This window comes from Equus quagga, chromosome 6, assembly GCF_021613505.1.
Source record: "Equus quagga isolate Etosha38 chromosome 6, UCLA_HA_Equagga_1.0, whole genome shotgun sequence".
In the NCBI taxonomy this organism is placed as follows: domain Eukaryota; kingdom Metazoa; phylum Chordata; class Mammalia; order Perissodactyla; family Equidae; genus Equus; species Equus quagga.
Genome location: NC_060272.1, coordinates 102,625,597 through 102,652,877, shown reverse-complemented (window position 1 = coordinate 102,652,877; position 27,281 = coordinate 102,625,597). Strand labels below are relative to the sequence as shown.

The 27,281-nt window shown below is 40.1% G+C and overlaps 1 protein-coding gene and 1 long non-coding RNA gene across 3 annotated transcripts in view; one reads left to right on the top strand and one right to left on the bottom strand.

The window, feature by feature from the left end:
* PIP5K1B (phosphatidylinositol-4-phosphate 5-kinase type 1 beta) overlaps positions 1-27,281 on the top strand; it is a 274,957-nt gene that overhangs the window by 156,274 nt on the left and 91,402 nt on the right. For both annotated transcript variants that reach the window (XM_046664880.1, XM_046664881.1), the window contains exons 5-7: positions 3,660-3,777; positions 12,231-12,383; positions 17,077-17,376. In XM_046664880.1, coding sequence (XP_046520836.1) covers positions 3,660-3,777; positions 12,231-12,383; positions 17,077-17,376 — 571 coding nt within the window. The remainder of the gene's footprint in view (positions 1-3,659; positions 3,778-12,230; positions 12,384-17,076; positions 17,377-27,281) is intronic.
* LOC124241253 (uncharacterized) lies at positions 3,785-8,953 on the bottom strand. The gene is made up of 3 exons (XR_006889153.1): positions 8,856-8,953; positions 5,451-5,534; positions 3,785-4,424 (listed from the first exon to the last, which is right to left on the bottom strand). It is a non-coding gene; the product is annotated as an uncharacterized LOC124241253 (long non-coding RNA).

Here is a 27,281-nt window from a genome sequence, read left to right as displayed (position 1 = left end):
GTGAAAAGTGTCCCTTTTGTCCCTGTGCCTTTTTTACCCAGTGTCCAGTTCCAATGATCACTGTTCAAGGCTTTTTTTAGGCATATACAAGCCAAAAAAATTTTTTTCCTTTTGTATACAAATGATAGACGCCATACACAGGATTTTGTATCATGCTTCTTTCACTTAATTTATCCCAAAGATCTTGCCATGTCAATACGTAATAAGCCCCCTCATTCTTTGTTTTTTAAAAGCTGCATACTGTTCCAGTATGTGGCAGAACCATAATTAATTTGACCAGCCGTCTGCTGAGAAACATCTAGGTTGCCTCCAGTCCTTTGTCCTTACAAACAATGCTAAACCGAATAACCAAGTACACAAAAGTCATCTTGTACATATGCCAGTTTATAGGATAAATTGTAGGCATGCATTTGCTGGATCAAAGAGTTAAATATATTTGTAATTTTGACAGAAGTTGTAGAAATGTTGTCCATAAGAAAAGTATCAGTGTACTTTCCCACTAATAATGCTTCAGGGTGCCAGTTTCCCTTGAGCTATATCAAAGCTTTGGATTTTTGCCAATCTCATAGGTAAAAGAGTCCCTCGGTGACATTTAATTTGCATTTCTTTTGTTATGGGTGAGGTTGAACATCTTTTCATATGTTTAAATCAATTATACTTCCATTTCTGTGAAGTACCTGATCATATCTTTGGCTATTTTTTAAAAAGTTAACTTTTTGGCCTTTTTCTTTACTGTTTATTGGAGTTCTTTATGTTGGGAGATTAGCCCTTTGTCTGTAATATGATTGCAAATATTTTCCCATCTTGTCATTTTCTTTTTCCCTTTTTTTTTTTTTTAACTACGTGGTCAACTCATTCTTCATGAGAAGTGTTCAATCTGGGTTGTTTCCCGTCGTTGTACAGCTTCAGTCATCCAGACATACTGAGAGCTCCCCACATGCCAAGCACATTGCCGTTCATGTTCCCATTGACTTTGTCATTTCATTTCTAGAGGTTCAGTACCAGGCCTCAGGAAACACAGCTTGTAAATGGCAGAGATGGAACTTGAACCGGGGTCTCCCTCGACTACAGGGACTTAAGAGCATCTTAATTACCATACAGCAGATCCAGTATGATTTAAGAGAATGCGAACTAGTCTTAATACTAGTCAAAGGACAGCAGAATTCATTTCCTCAAATAAAAAGAGGAAGATTGCCAACAGATATTAGCTCAGGGCCAATCTTCCTCACACACACACACACAAAATAGTAATAATAAATACTGTATGCTCTCTGATAAATCTTGAGTAAAGATTCCCAACTGCATAAGAATAATGCAAATATAGGTGAGAATAATGCAAATAATGTAAGTGGAACATGGTGTTTCATCTTCCTCTTTGCATGTTGAAGGTAATCTGCTCTAATGGAATGAATTACTTTGATTGCATGAGATAGAAAGGAGGAAAGAGTGGAAGAAATAAGAAATTGGCCACAGTCTTAGCCCACTGCAAGCACCCTGCTTCAGAACCCAAGGCATTGTGATTGCTTTCACTTACTTATAAAAATGAGGAAGGATGTCAGAGGTCACTTTCAGTCTCTTTGATTTTACCCCTTATTTCTATGTAGTTCACATTTTCAAATCATTGCATGTTATATAAGTTCCAGAATTATTCCTTTTGACAAACTCATAGGATCTATAACTGAGTGTATGTCCCCTTATAAATCCAAAATATGGAATGAGGAAATGTTTGGATATAATACCTGGCCATCATACGTACATTACGAATATTGAACTATATACTTGCTTAGAAAAACAATAACCATTTAAAAGAGTAGGTGATTGGGGGCCATTCCATCCAGTGAGGCTCAGCTGGCGAGGACCACTCTTCTCCCTGTGTCACTCCGCTCTTAGCTCTTATGTCACTCTCCTGAAGTGCATGCCTTACTGCTGCCTGAGTATACTCCTAGCCTTTAAAGGTAAGATTTATTATATGATGATGGCCCCTAACAACACAAGCCAACTACTTCCTCTGGAACTCACCAAAAGAAGCAGTCACCTGTAACTGTGCGGGAAGAAGGACTGGCTCACTGGATATGTTGAATAGATAATTTCCTAAATGGTTTTCAAGGATAATTTTTGACTATGGTGGTTTTTTACCTTATGTGTTGACTTTGGAACCTAAGCTTCGTGTAAGAATCAACTTTACTGTATTAGCGTTATCTTGAAAATGAATTCTTTTATTTAACAAATACTTATTGAATGTCTGTGTATGCTGGATACTGATATAAAAATCTGACTGACCTCAACAAACTTAAAGTGTAGTAGATTCCAAGTGTTCGTTGTGTGCTGAAAGCCTTTTTATTTGCAGTCCTATTTGTGTGGTATCCTGAAAACCAGACCAAAATAAACTTGCACAGAGCCCCGGTGTCCCAACTAAGAGTGTGGTAAAAATAGATCTTGAACCTCTATGTAAAATTATATTATTCTACTGCACTAATTTTTCACAATGAAAAATTTAAGTACAAGTCGATTAAACGACTTGTCTGATGTCGTGTGAAGTGTATTATATGTAGTCAAAGAATGAAATGAATAATAAACATCAAAATTCAGGCTATTGGATGTATCTAAGGAGAAGGAAGGCTATGTGATCAGTAAAAAGTACAGAAGGTGATTCAACTCTATGGATAGCATTTTATTTCTTCAGCATTTTGAATTCATGAGTATTCACTGGTCTATTTCTATATACCTTTTATATATCATAAATATTGCAGAACAGTTTTCAAAGATGAATTCATAAGAGGACAGAAAAAAAGGTAATGATATATTTGAGGATGGAAATCAAGTTTTTAAATCCCTAAAATGTTTAAGGTCTCTTTTCCTGTAAATATGGATGTAAGAAAGAGTTCAGATTCAGGACTCATCTATTTCCAGTGGAATGATTCTCCCTGTTGGTGTGAGATACCTTAAAAATTGTTTTACTGGGGCCAGCCCAGTGGCATAGTGGTTAAGTTCACACACTCTGCTTCTGCAGCCTGGGGTTTGCAGGTTCAGATCCTGGGCGTGGATCTCTGCACCACCCATCAAGCCATGCTGTGGTCGTGTCCCACATACAAAATAGAGGAAGATTGACACAGATGTTAGCTCAGGGACAATCTTCCTCAAGCAACAAGAGGAAGATTGGCAACAGATGTTAGCTCAGGGCTAGTCTTCCTCACACACACACACACACACACAATTATTTTACTTATTTATTTCTAGTTTAAAATGTTTATCCAATATTCAAAATTCAGGGCCAAAAAAAAGTACATTTTTGAAATTGTCCCACATACTAAGCCATAGATCTTATACCTAACACATTACAACTGTGATTTCACTGGGAAAGATGGAGTGATATTCCCAGGAAGGAGGCACAGGAGGGATGATAAAGAATTTTCAGACTAAAGCCACACTGTGAATGTCAGGGAATGCCTCCTGGGAGTAGCCCTCGCTGAGTTAGCGTCTGTGTTTAATTGATGGCCATTGGCCTTTGTGATGTGAGCTTAGAGAGCCCCACTATCAGAGGATGTTTTTCCAGAGGGGAAATTGGCCCAGGACTAGTAGAGCTAGAATTTGAAGTCAAAATTGTCTTTGCTAATGTTCTCTCTCTCTCTCTTTTTTTTAAAAAAATACTTTAACTGCAGCGAAGGAAGCAATCTGACCCCAGCACATCACTACCCAGACTTCAGATTTAAGACATATGCTCCGCTAGCATTCCGATATTTCAGAGAACTTTTTGGTATCAAGCCTGATGATTACTTGGTAAGAACCTGTAATTTTCCTTCCTTCTCCAGAAATGTGTGATGTAAACATTTGTCTCATAGCAACAGCGACAAGCGGCTTGTGTCTCTTATTTTATAAAGCTCTGGAGCATAGGAGAAGTTCCAAGTTTTATAATGATTATAAATTTAACTGCAGGAAATGTGATTTGACTCTGCAACTTTTACCTGATAACTACAAAATCTGTTCCGGTAATTGATATTTAAATAACTGTGATATTGGTTGCTACTTCAGATAATTATTCTAACAGATCTATTAAAATTAGTTCTAAATACTCCTGTGAATTTTGCTGATTGGATTCTGTTTGAAGGCCTTCCTATTTTAATTGCCTTGTTTATACCATTCATTGCAAACCTGCCTTGGCCCACAACTATTTTCCCCTTGACCTACAATTTGAATACCATTTTAAAGAAGCTGGATTGTTTTGTTCTCAGCGTCTCTTCATGCAGGCTCTTTTTAAATGTATTTTTATTGGGTACAAGGACATGTTTTATGCTTAGACTTATCTCTTCTCCCTGTCTTCCTTCTGGCATGCAGCAGATATAAACACAACAGCCTTATTGTCAGGTAATCCGATGTGACCTCAGAGTTTTACGTTATTCCTCTTCAAGGAGCCAGGAACTTCCTTTCTGTTTCAAGAGAAAAATGGTTTATTTCATAATTTGATCACTGTTAACACCCTGGGGCTCTTCCAGATTGGTTTTCAAGAAGCTGTAGGAAGGATGCCATCAAATATTTATTGTTCATCCCATTCGGGATGATCTTAATAAGACTTGAACCAGATCCTGGCATAATGCTTTGCAGAGGAAGTATAGCAACATTTGTCACTTGTAACAGAGTATTTAAACTGCGTCTTATAATTTGGGTAAGATGTAAATGATTGACTTCAAAGCTGATTCTGTTCTGTGCTGATGAAAACCCATGAATGACCCTCTTCTTAGTTGGGCCCTAGAGAATCATATGACTTCTGCCGGATGAGATAATACTGCTTCCTTGAGGCACATTAATAAGTCTTCATAGAGCAGTGGGAACCTAGTAGAAAATTCCTGGGCATCTGCTGCCCTTGTATGGTTGCGTGCCTGTAGCTCTCTGCCTTACTGCGCCCCTTAATTGAGATGTCAGGTGCCTCTACCCAGCATTGCCAACCCTGCCCTCCCAACCACTCAAGTACACAAACACACACATTGTGTGTGTGTGGCGGGGGGGGGGGCGGCGGTTAGGGAAGATTCTTTGGTTTCTGTCCATTCTGTGATTACTGAGGGTCACTGTCATTCGGAAAACGTGTTTGGGAAACCCGCTGGGGTCTTGATATTGTAATACTGAAAACAGCATCCATCCCTCATCTTCTGCCACACACAAGAAATTAATGGATTCTCCTTCTGAATTTCCTTGAGCTTCTGCCAGCCAAGGAGATGCCACAGGCTCACACTTCACCACACAGAAGCAGTCAGTATGATGACATGGCTGCCTGTCTACCTTCACCTGAGTAGGTCTCTCTTTAGCCCTCCCACGGCCATTGACCTGCAGGCTGGGAGGCCCATTCTTTCACTCGTCCTGTCTCACAAAGTTGCTGTCTTTGGCAAGGGCCTTTTTCTGAACAACTTCTCACACGGCTTACACAGTTTCCTAGTGAGTCTTTAAGCTGGAAAACTTACTTTCATGATGAGGTTATAGCATTTCTAAGGGAGCACAGGAGACTAAATGATGTCTTCTTAGAGCCAAAGTCCTCCTCCATGTACCTGGCAAAAGGTAAACTAATCAATCACCGGGTATTTTCAGCACCTATTATAACTAAAATACTCTGCTAATAATTACAGGGAAATTTTTTTTAAAACTATGAGTCATGACACTTAGAGAGCTTAGAATCTAATTGGAATGGTGATTTGCTTATGTGGGCAAACAACCAACTCTACCAGGCAGTAAATCAAGAGACTGAAATGAAACGTTAAATGCTGCGGGATTTCAGAGGAGGGAGGGGTCTCTCTCTGTTAAAGTAATGATTAGGAAGACTTCTTGTGGGTGTGGTGTGATTTGAACTGTGCTTTAAAAATTACAAGGAGTTTGAGTGGGTGGGAAAGAAGAGAAGGATTTTCGGCGAGGGGGGAGCTTGTTAGGGATGTGCGACCAGAGATGCAAATGCCTTAAACGTTTAGAAAAACTTTGAATGGACCAGTATGGCTGGAGGGGTAGGATTTGATCAGAAATATTAGAAAGATAGGGCCAGATAATTTGAGTAAAGTTCTTTTTTTTTTTAAATTATAGGAAATTAGAGAAATGTAAAGACTCACTAGATATTTGATGATGTTGACGAATTATTTTCTTGGTGGGGTGATATTGTGGTTCCATTATAAAGAGGGAGTCCCTATCTTTTGGAGACATATACTGAAATATCTATAGATGAAATGATTTGATGTTTGGGATTTGCTTCGAAAGAATCTTAGGGGAGTGGTTGGGGGGTGTAGAGGAAACAAGATTGGCCATGAGTTGATAACTGTTGAAGCTGGAAGACAGACACATGGATGTTAATTACACAATTCTCATTTCCTTTATTTGTGTTTGAAATTTCCCATAATACAAAGTTAGGGTTGGGGCTGGCCCAGTGGCACAGCAGTTAAGTCTTCACATTCTGCTTTGGCAGCCCGGGGTTCACAGGTTCGGATCCTGGGTGTGGACCTACACACCACTCGTCAAGCCATGCTATGGCAGGCGTCCCACATAAAATAGAGGAAGATGGCCAGGGGTGTTAGCTCAGGGCCAGTCTTCCTCAGCAAAAAGAGGAGGATTGGCGGCAGATGTTAGCTCAGGGCTAATCTTCCTCAAAAAAAAAAAAAAAATATATATATATATATATATATATAAAAAGGGTGACAGGGAAAGATAGGGCCTGGCAGCTAAAAGTTGTGCTTTTGTTTGATTCCAGTTTTCCACCTCCCTTATTAATGGTACACACAGTTCAATATCAGGTCACATCTCTGGGACCTGCAAGAAACAGAACAAGGGCAGTGGCCCTCTACCTAAACATGGCTGCCTGGTCCCCAATGGCTACAGCCACCTGCCTGCCCTATATTGGGGACACGCACAGCCCAGGACTAAGGCAGCTCCCCCTACAGGTCTTGGAGCTTCTGGAAGCTCATCTCCAAACTATTGGATCTGGGGACCCCACCCAATGATCTGGAGTGTGGTAGATGAGGAAAGAGTCTTTTGCATGACACAGCTTGCTTCGGAGAGTTGGGTTTAACCCTGAGAGACTTTTTAGCCCAACCCTTCATTGTAGATGAGGAATCTGAAGCTGGGGTCAGGGAAGGGATGGTCCCTAAGGTTACCCACGTTGGTGGGGGCAGAGCCCAGACCAGAACAGTGGTCTCCCATCCTCCCCTTGGTGCTCTTTTCCCTTCCCAGCTGGCTTCATGCTTCCTAACCCACCAAGTCTCAGACCTCTCGTTAAATGTGGTCTAAAGGTAGCCACTCCCTTAGCGCATCTAACTGTGAACTGTGATTAACCATCCTGAAAAATACAGCCAAAAGAGGTCAAACAACCCTACCAAAGCACATTTCAGAAGAGTTAAGGCCAAATAAAGCACAGAAAAATGAAATAAGATGTCCCTTGAAAAACTGCGTGATGAAGAAAAGGATACAGTGCAAATCACAAAGTACATCCTGGCATCTGTCAAACTAAGGCTATTCAAGCCCAAATTTGTAAAGATATCCTGATCTACATGGGGGGGGAGGGGTTAACATTATGCAACGGTTGGTAACTTTTTAGATAGATTTGATACTGGATCCCGTGATATGTGTGTATTTCTACTTAGTTTTGTGCTGTTGCATCTGGATTTCAGCCTGAATTATTGTGTTTATGTTCTTAGTTCCCTTAAAATCCACCATGTGCATGCTGATTACAAGTTCATGTTGAAACGTGCATAATTTGGATTGTGAGACAGAATGATGAAGCAGCAGTGGGGACACATTCTTTCTTCCTTATTTGTTCCTAAATAAACGCCTCCCAAGGGAAGGCAAAGGGACCCCAGAGCGTTTTTTCCCATCTCTGCTTTTGAGCAACAGGCCCTTGGTTCATTTCCCCCTCCACCAGGTGCCCTGGTATTCCAAAATCCAGGGTGATTTATCTGATGTCTTTTCAGGCTCACTGGCAACAATAAGAAAGAGAACAGGGTGAATATTTAGCACTATCAAGGGGAAGAAATGGCAGGAAAAATTATCTCCACCACACTGCACAAGTTGACATTGTTAATTTGCCTTGGCAGGGCCCAGCTGGCTTGTACTTTGCATTCTTTCCAGTGGGTATGGTAGGGAGGGCCTGCAGGAAATAGAAGCGAGAGATTGAATGCATTGGAACAGCTTGCACAGATGAAAGCGCCTGGAAGGTGCCTGAAACCCAGGAGCACACAAGGGGGCTTGTTGATCATGGCTAATTAAAATGTTCCCATCTCTCCTCTTTATTTGCTCTGAAAAGGCAACATTTCAGAGAAGGTAGCTTGGAAAAGAGCATGATAACCAAGTTGCAGGGTGAGAAACCAAAGAATTATAGATGGCAATGGTAATATTCCTGTTCAGTATCATAATGCTGGTTTATTGCACACTGATGCTGTGCTATGAGTGACCCCCAAAGGGTTATGAAAATGCATCAAAACAATTTATTTTCTTATTCATATTAATTTATAAATTACATAGTAAAGGAGTATTTTACAATTAAGTAACCCATGAAATAGTCTCCATATTATGTCACTGCTTATAGAAGAATTTGAGACTTTAATTGGAAGCAGATGTTCAGGTCTGAATCCAGTTTTCTCTAGACAGCTCTTCCTGAATCACCCCCTAATTTCTCTATTTGCAGCCTCTAATTTCCGCGTTCTTTGTTGTTTCTGTACTTTCATAACATTACTCCTATCCATAAGAAGCTTCTGTACCAGGAATTCAAACCCCATGGAACAAAGAATCAGAATTTCTAAAGAGAGAGTGGGGTCTGCTCTCACTCTTTGTGAGAGCTTGGGGTCCGCGCTTTTATTTTCCAAGATCTCAAATTTGTGATTATGTAAAAGACCCACCTTTTTTCCTGCTTATCTGAGAATGTCTCAGTGTACCCTTGGGTCGCTGTCTTGTCATTGGAGTTAGGCTGGAACCCTCAGGACAGCCTCAAGCTCCGCAGCTCTTCCTCACCCGCCTGTGGAATGTGCGTGACGCAGGTTGTGTGGCCTTCTCCCCTGCATGTGATCATGTAATAAAAAATAGCGACAGCAATAACTAAGCGGTCCCTCTTTGCCAGGGGTTTCAAAAGTGCCCACTTTTTAAACTTTCAGCTGCTTTCAGATATATATTATCATCTTTATTTTAGAGATGAGGTTCCTAAGATTCCAAGATGCTAAGTTACTCACCCAAGGTGACACAACTAGCCACTGGCACAGCCACCATTTTACAAACATCAGTTGATTCCAAGTCCCATACCCTTCCCACTACTCACCTTTTCCCGTGGACTCTGTATACACGGCAGGATAAGTGCCCTCTGCTTCCTCTTGGCTTTTATGCCATCCTGTTTGCAGTCTGATGGCTATTTTTGTTTTCCTGCCTTATCCTCAACTCGTCCATAAGTGCTGAGGCTCAAATGCTGCCTAGCAAGAGAGCGTCAAGAAGCAAGGCTAGAGAGAGGAGGAGGTAGAAGATGGAAGTTGCCAGTGACTTTTAGGAAGCCAGCAAACACTTGTTTCTTTTCTTGGGCAATTTTGTTTCCTTTATCCACAGTGCTGCCAAAGCAAGATAATTTAAAAGGTGACATCTAGAAACTGCCTTTTAATCATTTTTCTCCCAGTTTCCCTCTCCCACCTCCTCCCACCATCACTTCCTCCTCCTCTTCCACCCCTCCTCTCAGATTTTTCTATCATAAGGATTTAAATATTCACAAGCCCAGATAAAAAGCTTTGGGAGATGTTCAGCCCAGGTGTTTTCAGATGCCTCCATCCTCAGAATATGGTTCTTTAAATCCCCATTTTTGCCACTCACAGCATGAATCCCACACATTGTCTCCTTACCTTTTTCTCTGGCCACAATGTCTCTAGTAAATAATGTAGATTATTAGTTAATAAACAGTGAGCTAATAATCAAAAATTGACTTCTCTGCCAGGTTTTGGCATTTTGGTGAGATTTACAGCCTTTCAGTTGTTAGAGGAGTTCGTCGTTTATTTGACAGAAATTTATTGAATGCCTACTGCGTGCAAGGCGCAGGTCCTGAACTGTATCACGGTATAAGATATTCATAGTTTCTGCCTGCATAGAGTTTCACTGTCTAATGGGGACTCAGAATAGTAAATAGGCAATTAAGATATTTTGTGGTAACTTCTGTGATGAGAATGTGCAGTGCAAGGAAGCAGTTGATCTAGACTCAGGGAAGCAGGAAGAGTCTTCCAGAGCAAGGACTGTCCAGGAGGTACTGAAGGCCAAAGCCGCTGTGACAGCCTCCTCACTGTGCTCCCTGTGTCTTTCTTTTGTCCACCTGCGGTGGGTTCTCAGCACAGCAAACAGAGTGGTCCTCTGCTCCAGACCCTCCAGTGGCTTTCAGCTCCCTTGGAAGCCCAGTGTCCTTACAGTGGCCTCTGGCACCCTACTGGGTCTGGCCCACTCCACCCTTCTGGCTTCATCCTTTCAACTGTCCTCATGGCTTACTCTGCTCCGGCCTCTGGCCTCCTTGCTGTGCCTTGAACTCTCCAGGTCTCAAGACCTCTGCATTTGTCCTTCCCTCTGCCTGGAATGCCCTTTCCCCAGATCTCCACTGGCCTTTGCTCCAATGCCACCTTCCCAATGAGGCTTTCAGTGACCACCTTACTTGAAATTTATTGGAACCCACTCCTCAGTCATTGTTAATATTCTCTGCCTGCCTTTCCATACTTCATTTTGCTCCACAGCACTTACCACATTCTGATGTATAATGTACTTGTTTGTTTACTGTCTCTTTCCTCCTTTTAGGATATAAGCTTCATGAGTGCCTGAGATATGATAGATATTTTTTGAATGTTGAATGAACGCATGAATGAGTGGTAGTCAACAAGCTGAACGTGGAATGGAGGTTGTTTCTGGTAGAGGAAAATTGGGAAGCCCGGTAGTAAAGAGTGTGTGGTACATTTGAGAAAATGAAAAGTAGCTTCCTATGTCTAGACCTAAAGTTTAAGGAGGGAAGTGATCAGAGAAAAGGCTGGAGGGCAGGGCTGGGCCATTCATGGCCTTGAAATTTCTGTTACAAAACTTGGGTATTACCTCCTATCTAGACAATGGAAACCATTGAAAGGTGTGAAGGCATGGAAGGACATGATCAGACTTGCATTTTAAGAAAGATCCCTGGTTTCCTGGTGGAGAATGCACTGGAGGGGTCAAGAGTGGATAGTGGACACCAGGGGGAGCTTACCATAGTAATAAAGGCATGAAATGATGAAATCATCTAACTCAGGGTATTGACAAAAGAGATGGCATGAAGGGAGCAGATATAATCAATAGCCTCGTTATGCGAGGTGAGAAAATGTGAAGAGTCAAGGATGATGCCCAAGTTTCTGGTTTGGGGAACAAAGTGAATAATGTTTGTGTTCTCTAAGATAGAGAAAAGAGAGGGAAGATAGATGGTAGGGGCAGATGATCTAGAGAAACCATGTATGATTGTGCAGGGTCTGCACTGCCCAAGAATACCTGGCTAAGGTGTAGAAGTGGGCACTGGCATCCACCCCTTCGTCTACTGACCAACCTTGTATCTGGCCCAGAGCTGCATCTGCCAGGAGAAAGAGGCACCTCTTTCTAACTACCACAAAGGCACCATATGGACTAACCACAGCCCTGAGATTAATTTGATTTTGAACTTGTTACATATGATGTGTTTGTGGTATAACCAAATAGAAATGTCTATTAAAAAGTTAGATGTGCGGGTCTGGAGCCCTAGAGAAAGATCTGAGCTAGAGATACCAATGTTAGAGTCACCTTATTGTTGAAACCATGAGTAGATGACATCCCTTGGGGGAATAAATAGTGAGAAGAGAATAAGTCTTGATGTTCACGTGACAAATCCACAGTGTGAGTCACACCTTCGCTTTTTCTTCTCTGGGCACCTGCTAGAAACAAAGGACCGTAGTTAACACTGCAGTTTGAGTTATTTCACTGGACAGATATGATGATTCACGGTTATCAGATGGCACTGGGGTGGGAGGGCATTCTATATTTCCCTTCATAGGATTATTAAGATGAACAGATCAATCAAATTTTTAGAAATCTCTCAAAGGCCCTTCTTAGTATTCCTGGAGCCTCCTTTTAAAGCTCAGAGAGAGGACTTCCTGTTTCAAAATGGTCAAGATATGTGGTACTGTCAAGATATGTCATACTGTGGTTTTCCTCCTTGGAAGCATCACGTACCTTTCCTGTGTTTGTAAAAGTTAATTTATTTTCCCTTGTAGTATTCCATATGCAGTGAGCCTCTCATAGAGCTGTCCAACCCCGGAGCCAGTGGATCCTTGTTTTTTGTGACCAGTGATGATGAATTTATCATCAAAACAGTTCAGCATAAAGAAGCTGAGTTCCTTCAGAAACTACTGCCAGGCTATTACATGGTAAGTGACTGCACATGGTTAAAGCTTCTACTTGAGGTTTAATCACTTTCCTCAACAGTTTTTCTCTATATTTTTTTAGTGATTCTGACACATTTCTTTCCCTTTGGTGAACTTTATTTTGCATTTAGATTATACTATGACGTTCATCACATAGATTTTTTTTTTTAAAGTAAACTGGAGTTGAGTTGTAGAGCATAGTTGTTGCCTCACTCAGTCCTGGGTTCAAATCCCAGCTCAGCCATCAACTATGTGTGTGACTGTGAGTAAGCAACATAACCTCTGAGCCTGAGTCCCCTCAGCATTTAAGAGCTGGGAAACACCTATCTTCTGAGGGACTTGTGGTAAAGAAAGGATACAGGATGTAGGATAAAGGAAGCAAGGCATTGCAAAGCTCTTTGCACCCACCTCATAGTAGTAGTAATAAGAATGGTTAACATTCATTGAGTGCTAAGATGTGCGTTAAACACAACTCTAAGTGCTTTGCATGCATTAACTCATTAATCTCCACAGCAACCTTAGATACTTCAGTCATTGCTGTTCTATAGATGAGGTAATTGAGACAGATAAATGGAGTGACTTGCCAAGGGTTATTCAGCCAGTGAGCTACAGAGGTGGGACTTGAACTCAAGTAGTAGGATTCCAGAGGCTGCATCTTTATCCCCTGCACTGTGTACCAGCATGTATTCAATATTAGCTGTTCCTAGCACTACACTTCAGAGTTTAGGATTTCATAGGTTAATTCTGATAACCTGAAAATCATCTTGTATGTAATGCTTTAGAGACAAAGAAACAGTAACCTAGCCCAGCCCAGGTGGATTTACTAGACATTTGGTCCAATTTTAACAAAATGAATACTTTTCCTTAAGCAGTCTTATCATTTTCATAGCTCCAGTTTCTTTGTACTTTCATAACAGTTATTAATTTTCTGTGATTGGAGTGGCTACAGGAACAAGTTTGGATTTCAAAAGCCCCAGTTCTGCCATTCGTTTGCTATGAGAGGTGATAATTGACATCTTTGTTTCAAAACAAAATTGATGAGATGTCACACAGCTCATTTGTATGTACAAGTATTATCTAATTCCAGAATCTCCTAGAGACAATATTAAATGCTATAAATGTCTCACATATAAATATAGGTATCAAAAATCTAAATAAAAATCTTAGTGGACCAGCATGCACAGATTTAAAAGGTTTTGATCCTGAAGAAGTAGTTTGCTTTTTCTTTATTTTTTAGAGCAAATTGTGTACTTTATATTACAGAAAATAGAAAATATGGAAAAGAAGAAAAAATGCAACCAACTATAATTCCTTTCCCAGAGATACGTATTACTATTATTTGATGGTGTATATCTGTTCAGATGTATTCTATTCATATATACATTTTTAAATAATCTAAAATTGGGATCAAACTGACATTGCTCTTGATATCAAACCTGAAGTGAGTTGGCTCATCCATTGTACCCAAGCCAATCGCTGACACCGGGTATAGTGAAAGAAAGTAGGAATTTTATTATTGCACAGTGCTGAGCAAGGAGAAAGAGCAGCTAATGCTGAAATCCCAAACTCCTTGAAAAACTAAAAGTAAGGGTTTTTCTTGGGGTTTTAGGTAGGGGAGGGGGAGCATATGGCCTTGCCAGGGGGAGCTTTCCCACCAGCCTGGGGAGGCTGCTTGTAGTGGGGAGGAGGAGGAGATAAAGAATCCAGGTGGCTGTCCTTGGCCATTTGTCTCCATGGTGGATAGTGGATTCTGCAGCCAGGAAGCCAGGGAGTGAGCAGGGAATTAGTGCTTTGGTTTTAACCCCATATATGCTGGGTTCAACGGATATCAGGGCTGGTATCACTCTCTTTGCTAGTCTGCTAAGTGAGTAAATCTTAAACTTCTATGGTTCTAGGAATAGACTAGTCTCTTCTTCTAGAACTGCATTGTCCAATGTAGTAGCCATAGCCATTTGTGACTATTAAATTTAAATTGATTAAATAAAATTTTAAAATTTAGCTGAAGAAGTGGTTTTATCCCAATTATGTGAACTAGTATAGCAAAGAATATAATTCATCACATTAAGAAGAAAACATGTGAACATCATGTGGTTATCCAAACAGATGTTGAGGAGAAACTAAGGCACTCAAAATTCAACATCTTCTCTTAATTAAAAATTGGCAGGGAGCTTTTTTAACATAAGTAAATGAACACAAACATATTCTACATTTATCATCCTCCAAGAGCTCGCATAATAGCTCATGGGGAAGAACAAGAGCCCCTTCCCTAGAAATAATAGAAAAAGACAAGGATGCCTTCCATCAATGGTTCTTTCTGATATATTTGCTAGAATCCTTAGGAATAACTTTTTGAGTATGAAAATAAATAGAAGAAAAGTATAAACACTGTTCTCTGCAAATGATACAATTGAAAATGAGCAAAGCTTGAGGAAAATAAACCAACAGTTTCTAGAGGCAATGAGAGTCCAGCAGATTTGCAGGATGTAAGATAAGCCCTCAAAATCCATTGTATTCCATTAGGTAGATCATATAGAGTTGAAGAATATAAGGGAAAAAAGAGATCTCATTCATGATGACAATAATTTATAATGAACTTTATTGAAAAAATAAAGATATAAATAAATGAAGACATACTATAATTCTGATTGGGAAAGCAAGTTATAGTAAATATAACACGTGAACAATAATCCAAAAGGAATTGTTATAATAAGAACTCTAAAATACTTAGGTCTATAAAAACCCAACCTTATATAAGACCAATATGAATGAAACTACAAAGTGTTATTGAAGGACATCAAAACTATATGAAATAATGAAGACATATGCATCATTCCTGAACTCAGTTTTGTAAAGATTTCATTTACTCCCAAATCACCTTATAAATCCATCTAATTCAATGAAAATGACAATAGGATTTTTCCCTGAAGTTGACAGAGTTGATTCATTTGAAAGTGAAAACAAATAGCATGTTAAGAGCATTTCAAAAAATAAACATTGGAAGAGAAATGTTGTAGGAATGGACAAAACATTTTTTTGTGTGTGTGAGGAAGATTGGCCCTGAGCTAACATCTGTTGCCAATCTTCCTCTTTTTACTTGAGGAGGATTGTCACTGAGCTAACAACTGTGTCAGTCTTCCTCTAGTTTATGTGGGATGCTGCCACAACATGGCTTGTTGACTGGTGCTAGGTCCATTCCCAGGATCCAAACCTGTGAACCTGGGGCCACTGAAGCAGAGTGCACAAACTTAACCACTATGCCACCGGGCCAGCCCCTGGACAAAACATTTTTGATGAAGAAGAAAAATGGTGGGCCTGCCATAATATATACTAAAAATCTATGAACCTATACCATTATTAAAGATGTGGTATTAGTACAGTTCTAGACAAACAGATCAATGGATTCGACTAAAGCGTCCAGAAATAGATCCATGTCTTTTGGACAGCTTATTGTATGATGTAGGAGAGACTTGATGAGGAAAGGACAGACTGTTCAATAAATGGTTATCCATTTGAGAAAACAAATTAAATTCCGTAATTCAGATCTTCCACACATGAAAAATAATTTCATGTAGAGTAAAAACCAAATGTAATGACCAAAGCTATTAAAAGTTTGGAAGGAAAGAAAAGAAATTTATAACCTTTCGGTATAAAAAGCTTTCTCAAACAAGAAGCAAAAAAAAAAAAGCACAGGAAACAAGTACGTAAATGTAACTACAACAAAAGGCATAAAAAAATGTGTATAACAAAAAAATACTGGACAAAATTAATATAAGTAAAATTAATATAAGTAAATCAAATATTTCTAGAATAATAGAAAGTAGAATTAGTAGTTTCCTCAGAAGTTGGGGATTAGAGGAAGGATCAGGCTTAGGACATTTTTCATTTATAGATAGATATGCCCTTTAGTAAACTGTTTTTAATTTCTTGCCTACTTTTGAAGTGGAACAAAAACAGACATGTATTCCTTATTTTTATAATAAAAAAGACAACATACTGGGAGAAAATACTCCATGCAGAATAGGAAAATGGTAAATATCCAGAATATATCAAGAATTCCAACAATGACAAAAGTCTATAGAAAAATGAGCAAAGGATATTAACTTAAAATTATCTCTGAGGTGGCTAGAAATAAGTTAAAGAATAGTGAATTTATCTAATAATCAGTGGTATTCAGATTTTGAAAAGCAAGTTTCTGCTTTTCACCAACCATGCTTACAACGATCTTAAAGGTTGGTGATCTTCAGCCCTGGTAAGAGTGATGAGACATATGGGATCTTACAAAATGTGATTGTAAATTGGTCTAGCCATTTTGGAAGACAGTTTTTTGGGAGCTATTAAAATTTAAAATGTTCATTCCTTATACCCCAGCAATTAATTTTCTCTTTAGCTATCTTAGAGAATAGTCACACAGGGCACTAATCAATTCTCTGTCTGTTTTTAGTTAGAGCTAATTTGGGAGATTCTGTCCATTTTCAGTTCAGTCGCTTTTAATGCCCTTAGTAGAAAGATAAAGTTGATGTTTTAATAAGCCGACTTAAGAACTAGATTAAAAACAGCAAAATTTTAGCAATGGCTATTAATAAAGATAATCACATTCCATTTTTAATTATCATATTAGATGAAAACACATTTTTAATGGAGCATTATTTTGTAAAAACAGGAGATTTTAAACATTTTTTCCTTTTTCTCTTTGTAGAATTTAAATCAGAATCCAAGGACTCTTTTGCCAAAATTTTATGGACTGTATTGCATGCAATCAGGGGGCATCAACATCAGGATCGTGGTGATGAACAACGTCTTGCCACGTTTCATGAGAATGCACTTTACTTATGACTTGAAAGGCTCAACTTACAAGCGAAGAGCATCCCGAAAAGAGAGAGAGAAATCCAACCCCACGTTTAAGGATTTAGATTTCCTGCAAGACATGCACGAAGGGCTGTATTTTGATACTGAGACATACAATGCACTCATGAAAACACTTCAGAGAGACTGCCGGGTAAGGAAGTGTTGTTGCTTGATTTCCTTTGAAAAGTCATCTGTGATAATGTAACCTTTGTAAGGAATGTCCAACATGGACAGGGAGAATCCCATTGTTCCCAGTCCTGGTGCTGATCCTTGCTTCCTTGATGCTGAAGGAATTGTTGGATGATACAGGAATTGTCTGGAGTCTCTGTTGATTTTACTAATAAGTTAAGTCAGCTTTCTTTCATAAAATGAAACAAGAATTTTTTTTTCTTTTCACCTTCTGTGGGAAAGGTAGTTAAACTGGAGGGGAAAGAAATTTAGGTTTAATGCAGTAATTTGCAAGAAAAACCATATACAAATCTTGGAAGAGGTAAGATTCCGACCAGGGAGAGAAGTTTAGAGAAAATGCGCTTGGAGGAATTGATAAGTGGATCCCTGGATATTCGGTGTGGATGCGGCACCAGGAGGTAAGCAGTACCGTTGCTGGAATTGTCTTATGTGATCTGAGTAAGAGGCGATGAGGAGTGAGGCTCGACAGTTGGAGCAAAGACCATTACTACAAACTTAGCCAGAGTGATTGTCAAAAGTAAGGAAGAATTCCTAGTTCGAAGTCCCCCAGCCTGCAGTACTTAGAAAAAACAAAAGGAAAGCCAAAACCTGGGAAAGATTTTTCTGAATTGGTGAATTTACAGAAAATAGGTAAAAGTTCTTTTGGAGAAAAAGATAAAAATGCAACTCTCATGGCTTCTGAAGGATGATGATCATTTGAGTAACAATTCTCAGAAATATCATTTCCTGTCCCAGATGAACTTGGGAGAACCGTCTAGATTCTCAGCTAAGTTGGGCATAGTAGAGGTGGGCAGAAGGCATGATGGTGCAGGGTTGGGCCCTGGCCTGACGAGGGCTTTCTGGAAGAGCAGATAGGACTCACAGGGCCTGGTCACTGGGAAATACGAGGTATGCCTTCCAGGCTGTGGCTTCCTGGGCCTTCTGTGGGCCTGGACAGATGACCTGTGCTGCTTCAGGGGAGGGGGTCCCTTCTGTGCCAGACTCAAGCTCACCTGAAGGTGAGGAAGGCAGTATAACTGCCCCATGTGACCTATAAAGTGAGGAATCCTCACTGAGAAGCAGTCCTACTATTTATGGGTCTTTCTTTCTACATATTATAACGTGTATGAGAATGCACAAGGGTGTGTCCTTGAAATCTTTTGTTTTATTGATAGAGATATAACTCCACAGCTCCTATTCTTTGGCTATCATTTATCGGGTGCTTAGAGTATGCTAGGCTAGTCTACGATTTTTTAAAAAATTATTTTATTGAGGTCATATTGACTTATAACATTGTGTAATTTCAGGTGTACATCATTATATGTCAGTTTCTGTATAGACTGCATTGTGCTCACCACCAACAGTCTAATTTTTATCCGTCACCGTATATATGTGCCCCTTTACCCCTTTCACCCTCCCCTCCACCCTCTTCCCGTCTGGTAACCACTAATCAGTTCTGCTTATCCATGTATTTGTTTATCTTCCACATTTGAGTGAAATCACTTTCTTGGTCTGGCTTATTTCACTTAACATAATACCCTCAAGGGCCGTCCATGTTGTTGCAAATCAGATGGTTTCGTCTTTTTTATGACAGAGTAGTATTCCATTGTATATATATATACACCATATCTTCTTTATCCATTCATCTGTTGATGGGCATTTGGGTTTCTTCCATGTCTTGGCTATTGTGAATAATGCTGCAGTGAACATAGGAGTGCATAGATCTCTTTGAATTGTTGATCTCAGGTTCTTTGGATAAATACCCAGTAGTGGAATAGCTGGATCATATGGTGTTTCTATTTTTAATTTTTTGAGAAATCTCCATACTGTTTTCCATAACAGCTGCACCAGGTCACATTCCCACCAGCAGTGTATGAGGGTTCACTTTTCTCCACATCCTCTACAGTATTTGTTATTTTTGGCCTTGTTCGTTATAGCCGTTCTGATGGTTGTAAGGTGGTATCTCATTATAGTTTTGATTTGCATTTCCCTAATGATTAGTGATGTTGAACATCTTTCATGTACCTATTGGCCATCTGTATATCTTCTTTGGAAAAATTTCTGTTCATATCCTCTGCCCACCTTTTGATCGAGTTGTTTGGGTTTTTTTGTTTTTGAGTTGTACGAGTTCTTTATGTATTTTGGAAATTAACCCTTGTCAGATATGATTTGCAAATATTTTCTCCCAGTTGATGGGTTGTCTTTTCGTTTTGTTCATGGTCTCCTTTGCCTTGCAAAAGCTCTTTAGTCTGATGTAGTCCCATTTGTTTGTTTTTCTTTTGTTTCCCTTGCCTCAGTAGACATGGTATAGTCTATGATTTTTTTAATGCATCGTTTCATTTAATTCTCTCAGCAACCATTTGAAGTCAGTATTATTCATACTCACATTTTAATTGATCAATAATTAGGCTCTGAAAGAGGTTAAGGAACCTGTCCAGCATTACTTAGCACGTCAATGGCAGAGCCCACACCTGTTTGGGTACAAACTACATGCTCTTAACAATGGAAATTTAAAGATTTACTGTAAGCACTTTTTAAAATTATCTTTTCAGAAGTCGGGGGAAGAACAGTGGGAACCAAGCAAACAAAAAAGTGTCCAGCTGAGCTGTTCAGATATCAGAGTGGATATGAGTGATTCATGTTTTTCTTTAAAAAAGAAAAAACAAAACACACATATTTTAGTAGAAACCTTTTCCGGTGCTTTTTCTGCCCTTACAGGATGTGGGTGAAAAGTAACTCTCGATTCCCCAGAGTTTAGTACAAGCCTCTCCAGTTTTAGATTTGCTTTCTTTTTGTGTGTGCGCGCGTGCACGTCTTGCCTCTTTAATATGGAAAGCCTTTTTCCTGCTGTCTTCCAAAACCACAGGCTTCTACGCCAGAAAAAAAGGAAAGGTCAAATGTAAAGGAGTCGTTGCACAGGATTTGTCTGTTTATTAGTATTTCCTGAGCCCATTACTGATAGAACGAGGTCAAACATGACTCTTCATCAGGAATGAGACCCTGGAGATTTGCCTTTTTATTTTTCATTATTTGGAAGATTTGTTGTCCTAAGGAAGGTCAATGGCGAGGTATTCTAAGGCTGACTCCCTCTCACTGATTGCATTTGATCTTGTACAAGATGCAGATCTCAGAACTTCCTTAAATTACGCACAATGTTTATCTTCAGAAAGTCTTTTCTCAGGGTGGGAGGGAGTGTGTACATGCCTCGCTGTGGGGGAACCTGAGTCTCTTCCATGATCTGCCTCGACTGTGACCAAGGCGTCTGTGATCTGGAGTCAGCAGCTGGTTCTGTGAGCAGAGCTGCCTTGAAGAAGGCACGTTTCTGGAATGATAGGTCTTAATAATTAATAGTCATGGACCTCTTTGCAAAACTGATGAAAGCTGGGAGCCATCTCCCCAGAAAAATGTCTATCCACACAACAGTTCATGAATATCTTAGAGCCCATCGTCCCCTGACACCTCCCCACCCCAGGCTAAGAACCCCCTTCCTGGAGCCGTGCAGTAGTCATCTCTCTTTCTTCAGGCCGTCCTCTGAAGGGCCAACACCCTGGATGGCTGGAATGGAGTGTCTGCTTGACATTGCCAGGAGCATCTCTTGCCTTGACATCTCCCTCACTTGCAGAACTGAGCTTTAGTGCTAGCTGAGGTGCTGGGAGATCCAGGGAGGACGTGAGGTCACCCCAGGGCTTGTGCCAGCGCCAGATGATTGGGATTCTTTGCTGTTAACATTCCTCTAAGTGAGGCAGTACTGCTAAGGCTGTAGAAACAAACCAGTCGGGACTGCATTACTGTGTCAGCGCCCAGCCAGAGAAAGGTGAACTAGACCCATATTAGGATACATCCTTTCACTCACTTATCAGATATATATTGCAGGCCTACTATGTGCCAGCATAAGGTGAATGACCTCCATTTTTAATCAATTGCCAGACAGTGTATTAAGTACTATGACAATGTTCTCAGACCTGGGCAGGATCAGAGTAGCTGACAGCATACCTTGGTTTTGAGAGAGAAGAGTTCTCCAGGTAGGCAAAGCAGTAGAAGTGTATTTTGAGGAAGAGAAAACAATATAAGCTAGGCATGAAAAAGCATGACGTGTTCCAAGAACTAGAGTTGTTTGGTGGTGCAGCAGTTAATAGTAAGGGAGAGCATGTAAGGTGGGAGAGGAAAGCAGTCAGGAGCCAAATAATGTCAAAGACCCTTTCTGGTGGTGCCAGGGACCTCTTAAGGGCTTAGAAGTAGCAAATCTGAGAATTCCAGACCTTTGGACCCCAGCTTTTCTGTCATTCCCAGGCAGTACCGTAAGCCTCCTGACCTCTTGCTGACCTGCTCTTGCTTCCTGCCCTGCTCTTCTTTCATATTTTTGCCTGACATCTCGGGCCCCAGGGTTCCATTGCTCTTGCATAACTGCTGGCCAGAAGACACCTGCATGACTTATGACCCAGCTTGACCTCTGAACGTTGTTGCCTGCTCCCCACAGACTACTTCCCTGATTCCCAGTCAGAGCTGCTGCTTCTGGGCTCAGCATCTGAAATGCCCTGAACCGCCTCATCCCACAAGGAGCCCTCTTGACAAATGCCATCTTCCCCCACATCCCTGTCCTGGCTTCCTCAGCGTGGCCTTGGGCCCTTGTCTATAAGCCTGCCGCCTATGATGGTCCATCCCTAACTCCTCCACATAGCATAGTCACCACTCAGAACTCTTCTAGAAAACTGGACTCACTTTATTCTTCAATCCTGCTGAGCCCACTTCGCCAAGGGATTCAGACAAAGGGCTCTTTCCAAAAGCAGGGATCCAGATCTTGGGTTCTCTCTGACCCCTACATTGCTGTTCCCTGTCAGCCGTGTCTGGGGAAAATGGACATGTAAATAATTGGGTTCCCTTTCTCAGAGCATTTCCTCTCCTTTGGCCTCATCCTCTACCTGCTGTGACAGCCATCTACACCTGTAAGTGAACTTGGCCCAGGGAAAGAGTTGTGACGGCAAGGAAGAAGTACTGCCAGGACATCACAGGTCACTTGCTATCAAAAACAGGAAGTAGGATTGACTCAAACCACGCCCTATGGTGGTCCCCATGTGACAAACAAGCTGAGATGCATGTTCTGTTTGAAAACTGCTCTTCCCAGGTAGTCCATCATCTAACCCCAAGGCCACTCCTCATCCGGTTGTCCCTGGCCTGGGGAACATGGTCATCATGCAGCCAGTTACCTACATCAGTACCCTGAAGCTACCCTTTCCTTCCTTCTTTCTTCTTCTCTTTCTCCACACTCAGTAAATCCCCGTGTCCCATCCAGTCTGCCTCCTAAATAACTCTTGGATCTGCCCTCTCCTCTCCATATGCATGGCCATGGACTTGATTGAGACCCTGATTATTCATCACCTGGAGTTTTGCGGTAGCCTCTTAAGTAGTTTTCGGTATCATTGCCTTCCAACACATCTGCAACTGCCAAAGTGATCCTCAGATCACAAGACCACCACCTCCTAATGATCCTCTAGCTGAGGTTCCCCACTGCCTTTGGGCCACAGCCCATAGTTCCTAGCTTGGAACAGTCAGATCCTTCCTGATCTGGGCCCTGTCACCTTCTCCAGATGCTCCTTCAGCTTCCTTCTTCAGCTTCTTGCTCCCTTCTCCAGCCATTCTGCTCTACTGGACACATTGTCTAAAGGTTTTGGTCTTTTCATGCGTGCCTCACTCTGCTGGGTCATTCTTCTTCACTCTTCTCCCCCTGGCCCTCATCTGCTCATCTCAGGACTACCCAGGCATCACTTCCCTGAAGCCCACCATGCTGTGGGTCCCCAGACATCCTGGGTTTACCTCTTTAGTGAGATTTAACACACTATTTCACTTATTCACATGTAGGTCCTTAAGCCTGAGGATCAAACCATAATCTGTTTTCAATCTGCATGGCCTGGTGCTTAGTAAATGTTTATTGAAATATGCATTTGAACAAAGGAATAAATGCAGTAAACTATCTGATAATAAAGAGAGACAGGTTTAGGTGCACTTCCAAGAAGATCTATCTTTAGTGACTTTTATGTAGCCAGCTGTTTTTTAGGTTCTGCCTATTTTGGAGGAAGTATCCAGTATGGTTACAATGCCTGCCAAACATGGCATTGAGAATTCCATAAAGCAGATGATCTCCATTTTGAATCACTTGGGATTATTTGAAAAACTGTACTATTGTCTCCATATTATACATCATTTGTGTAACAGAAGTGTATTATATTTCAGTTATTTTTCCATAAGAAGCAATGTTGTAAATAGTCATTAGACTTTATTTTATTCAGTGCTGACCCCTGTCTCCTTTGGGTATATTTACTGTCTCCTCAGCTAGACTGTAAATATCCCAAAGCCAAAGCTCAGTCCTTCTATCTGTCTACACCTACAACACCTGCTTATTGCATGCACTTAGTACATGTTTCAAGATTATGATAAAAACTCTTTTGAATTGGAAATTTATGTATTAATTTTGGAAAAACAGGAACTATTTTCATATTCATTTTTGACTTGCTATAATTGTTTCTTCTCTGACATAACTTATCTATCTAAAGAGTCCCATGTCATTTAATTAATTTGACAAATTATTTCATCCTGCAATATTTATTGATAACCCTGGGAAAATGACATTGACACAAAGCATATTAGTGAGAACTTGTGTTTATAATCCAAATATTTCTTATTCCTTCAAGTGGGAGTCATATCAGACAGTCTGGATAATTAATGACCTAAATGACTTATTTTACATTTATTATCATTTTTTGTTGAGCAGCAAAGTTATTAATTTTTAAATAGTGTGGAACCAATTTTCTTTTTTTCACACAAATGTCTGTCACCATAAATATTAATAGGTCCTCAGAATTTAATGAAACCAGTCTTAAGAATACTGAGACTTTTTGATGTGGAAACTAGGATCTTCCTTTCTAACTATGTTTGGCAAGATCTAAATTTGTAGATCAGTTTCCTCTCAGCTATGGGCATGTTTGTATGGGTTACAATGTGAGTTCTTTTCTAGAATACTTAATGTAGCATTATGACTAGTGTTTACCCCTCAGCTGTAATTTCATTTAGCATTAATTTTTTTGCATTTAGTTTTGACAGTTCTTTTCTTTTAATATTGTTTGCCTTCCCAGTTATCATTAAAGAGCAAAAAGTGCTTTAGACTTACTAGAGAAAAGACGTACAGCTCTTCCTGATGACAATGCTTACGTTTAAGCTATTTGCTTTCTTGGTAAGGAATTGGATTTTGTTTTTAGACTTCAGCTAAAACCTGAGCACGGGATAGGGGTATCATCGGCTCCAATCTCTGTACCATACCTTGAAAGATTGCCTACCAAATAGTTATAGATAAATTCACTGTCTTTCAAATTATGTTTTATAAACCCTGTAATCCCATGATATATTTGATTTGTTCCATTGTTTTAAATTGTGAGTTTTGCAATCTGTAATAGTTACTTTGATACCATTGCAATATAAACATAAAGCTAAGGTAAAGTTGGTGAACAAATAAATAAATTAAAGCCATTCATAGAATCAAAGATTGTTTGAGCTGGAGAGAATCACAGAGTTCTGTGAAACAGTGGAACAATGCCTTCCACACTCTATCCTGAGAGAAAATGATTTGGGACATAGATGTCTATGCCTAGCCAAGCCAGATTTCCTTGTGAGAATAGAAATAAAGACATCGTCATGTATGCAAGAACTTTAAAAAGTTTTCTACCTACAAGTTCTCTTCTATGAATGTTACTTTGAGATGATTATAGATTCACATGCAGTTGGAAGAAATAATACAGAGAGATCTCATATATCCTTCACCTGGTTTCCCTACTGGTGACATCTTGTATGACCTTTGTACAGGAAAGGTCATACATCTTGTATAACCTTTGCAACCAGGAAAATGACATTGGTACAATCCACTGACTCTTTTCAGATTTCGTCAGTTTTACATGCACTCATTTGTGTGTGCACTCATGCGTGCACATGTGTATACTTCTCTACAACTTTATACACATGTAGATTTATGCAACCACCACCACAGTCAGATACAGAACAGTTCCTCCACAAAGATCCCTCAAGCTACGCTTTTATATATAGCCACAGCCACCTCCCTCCCTCAAGACCTCTCCCTAATCCCTCATAACCACCAATCTGTTTTCCATCTCTATAATTTTGTCATTTTAGGAACTCCATATAGATGGAATCATACAGTATGTGACCTCTGAGACTGGCTTTTTTCACACGGCATAATACCCTGGAGGTGCATCCGAGTTATTGCGTGTATCAATAGTCTGCCCCTTTTTATTGCTGAGTGATATTTCATGGTAGGGATGTACCACAGTGTAGCCATTCACCCACTGAAGAACATGTGGATTTTTTCTAGTTTTTGGCTATACAAATAAGGCTGCTGTGAACATTTGCATTCAGGTTTTTGCATAAGCATAGTTTTCATTTCTCTAGTATAAATGCCGATTGCAATTGCTATGCCATGTGGTAAGCACACGTTCGGTTTTGTATGAAACAACCATACTCTTTTCTGGAATGGCTGTGCCATTTTACATTCCCACCAGAAATGTGTGAGTGATCTAGCTTCTTCTCATCTTCACCAGCATTTGCTTTTGTCACTATTTTATTTTAGCCATTCTGAGAGGTGTATATTTAAGTCTCTTGTTAAAAAATTACTTGAGTATATACTCCAGCAGAACAAAAGATAAATCCAATAAAGAATTAGTATGGGGGTATATGAAACAGTGGTGAAAAATGAAACAGAAAAACATAGTTAAGTCTAATGGCTGATTATGTGTCTGTGGGACTTAATGTGATTGATAGGGATTCCTAAGAAGGAGGCCTAAGGCATAGGACTTCACCATGTGTGCTTCTAATAATAAGCGTTTCTATGAGACTTTAAATACTCACAGCCCTTCATCTAATTCTACTTTATAGCCATTGGTATTTATATATTATATTGTAATTACTTGGATACATATTTAATGTTTGCCTTCTAAAGTCTGCCCTCCAGGAAAACAGGAACTATGTGACTTCATTTTCCTACCCTCCAAAGCACAGAACACTACCATACTAGGCACGGTTTGGTATGAAATAGAGTCAGAGCAAATCATCACATCAACGTTGTGGATAGTTGTCTGAAGTACATTTATATTGCTCACTTGGCCACTGTCTGTTAATGACAGTAAATTGGTAAATTGCAACTGTGTTGACCTCTTAGTCTACTCAGTTGTTTATTTAGGTGCTGACTGGTGTCCCCATTTAAGACTGTCTGTACAACACAGCTGTTCATCCGTCCTGGAAAGAGGCTGATGTTTGTCCAGGCTTTTGCCAGTTGTTGCAGTTCAGCTCTAATGCAGGAGGGTGATGGAGAGGAGCTCCTCATGGCAGTAACAGAAGGACAAGATAGTCAGTACAAGAGAGTTTCAGGGTAGCTACAAAAATCAAAACACTCTTCTATGTTGTTTATGCCTGACTTTCTACTCAGTAACAGATACCTCAATTTGAGCCAGACAGGTAATTCTCAGTATTTCAAAACCAGCTATTCCAGTTTTGGGTGGAGGGAGGGTTCCATATTAGATATAGCCTAGAGATATCAAAGTAGCTTAATATTTAGCATGCATTATACATAATAAATAGTCATAAAATACATATATACCATACAGTTCTTAATACATGATTTCATGGACGGAAAAGACACATTTCCAAGGCTCAGTTCATCCGTAGGTTGATTCAGTTAACATTTCTGTGGACTTTCGCTGAGCCAGGCAGTACTTGACATTATAGATAGATTTTCTCATTAGTCTTCACAACAACTCTGCAAAATGGAGACTCGGGAGAGGTTAAGCTTTACAGGGTCTGCAGAGCTTACAGTGCTGGATCCAGGATTTA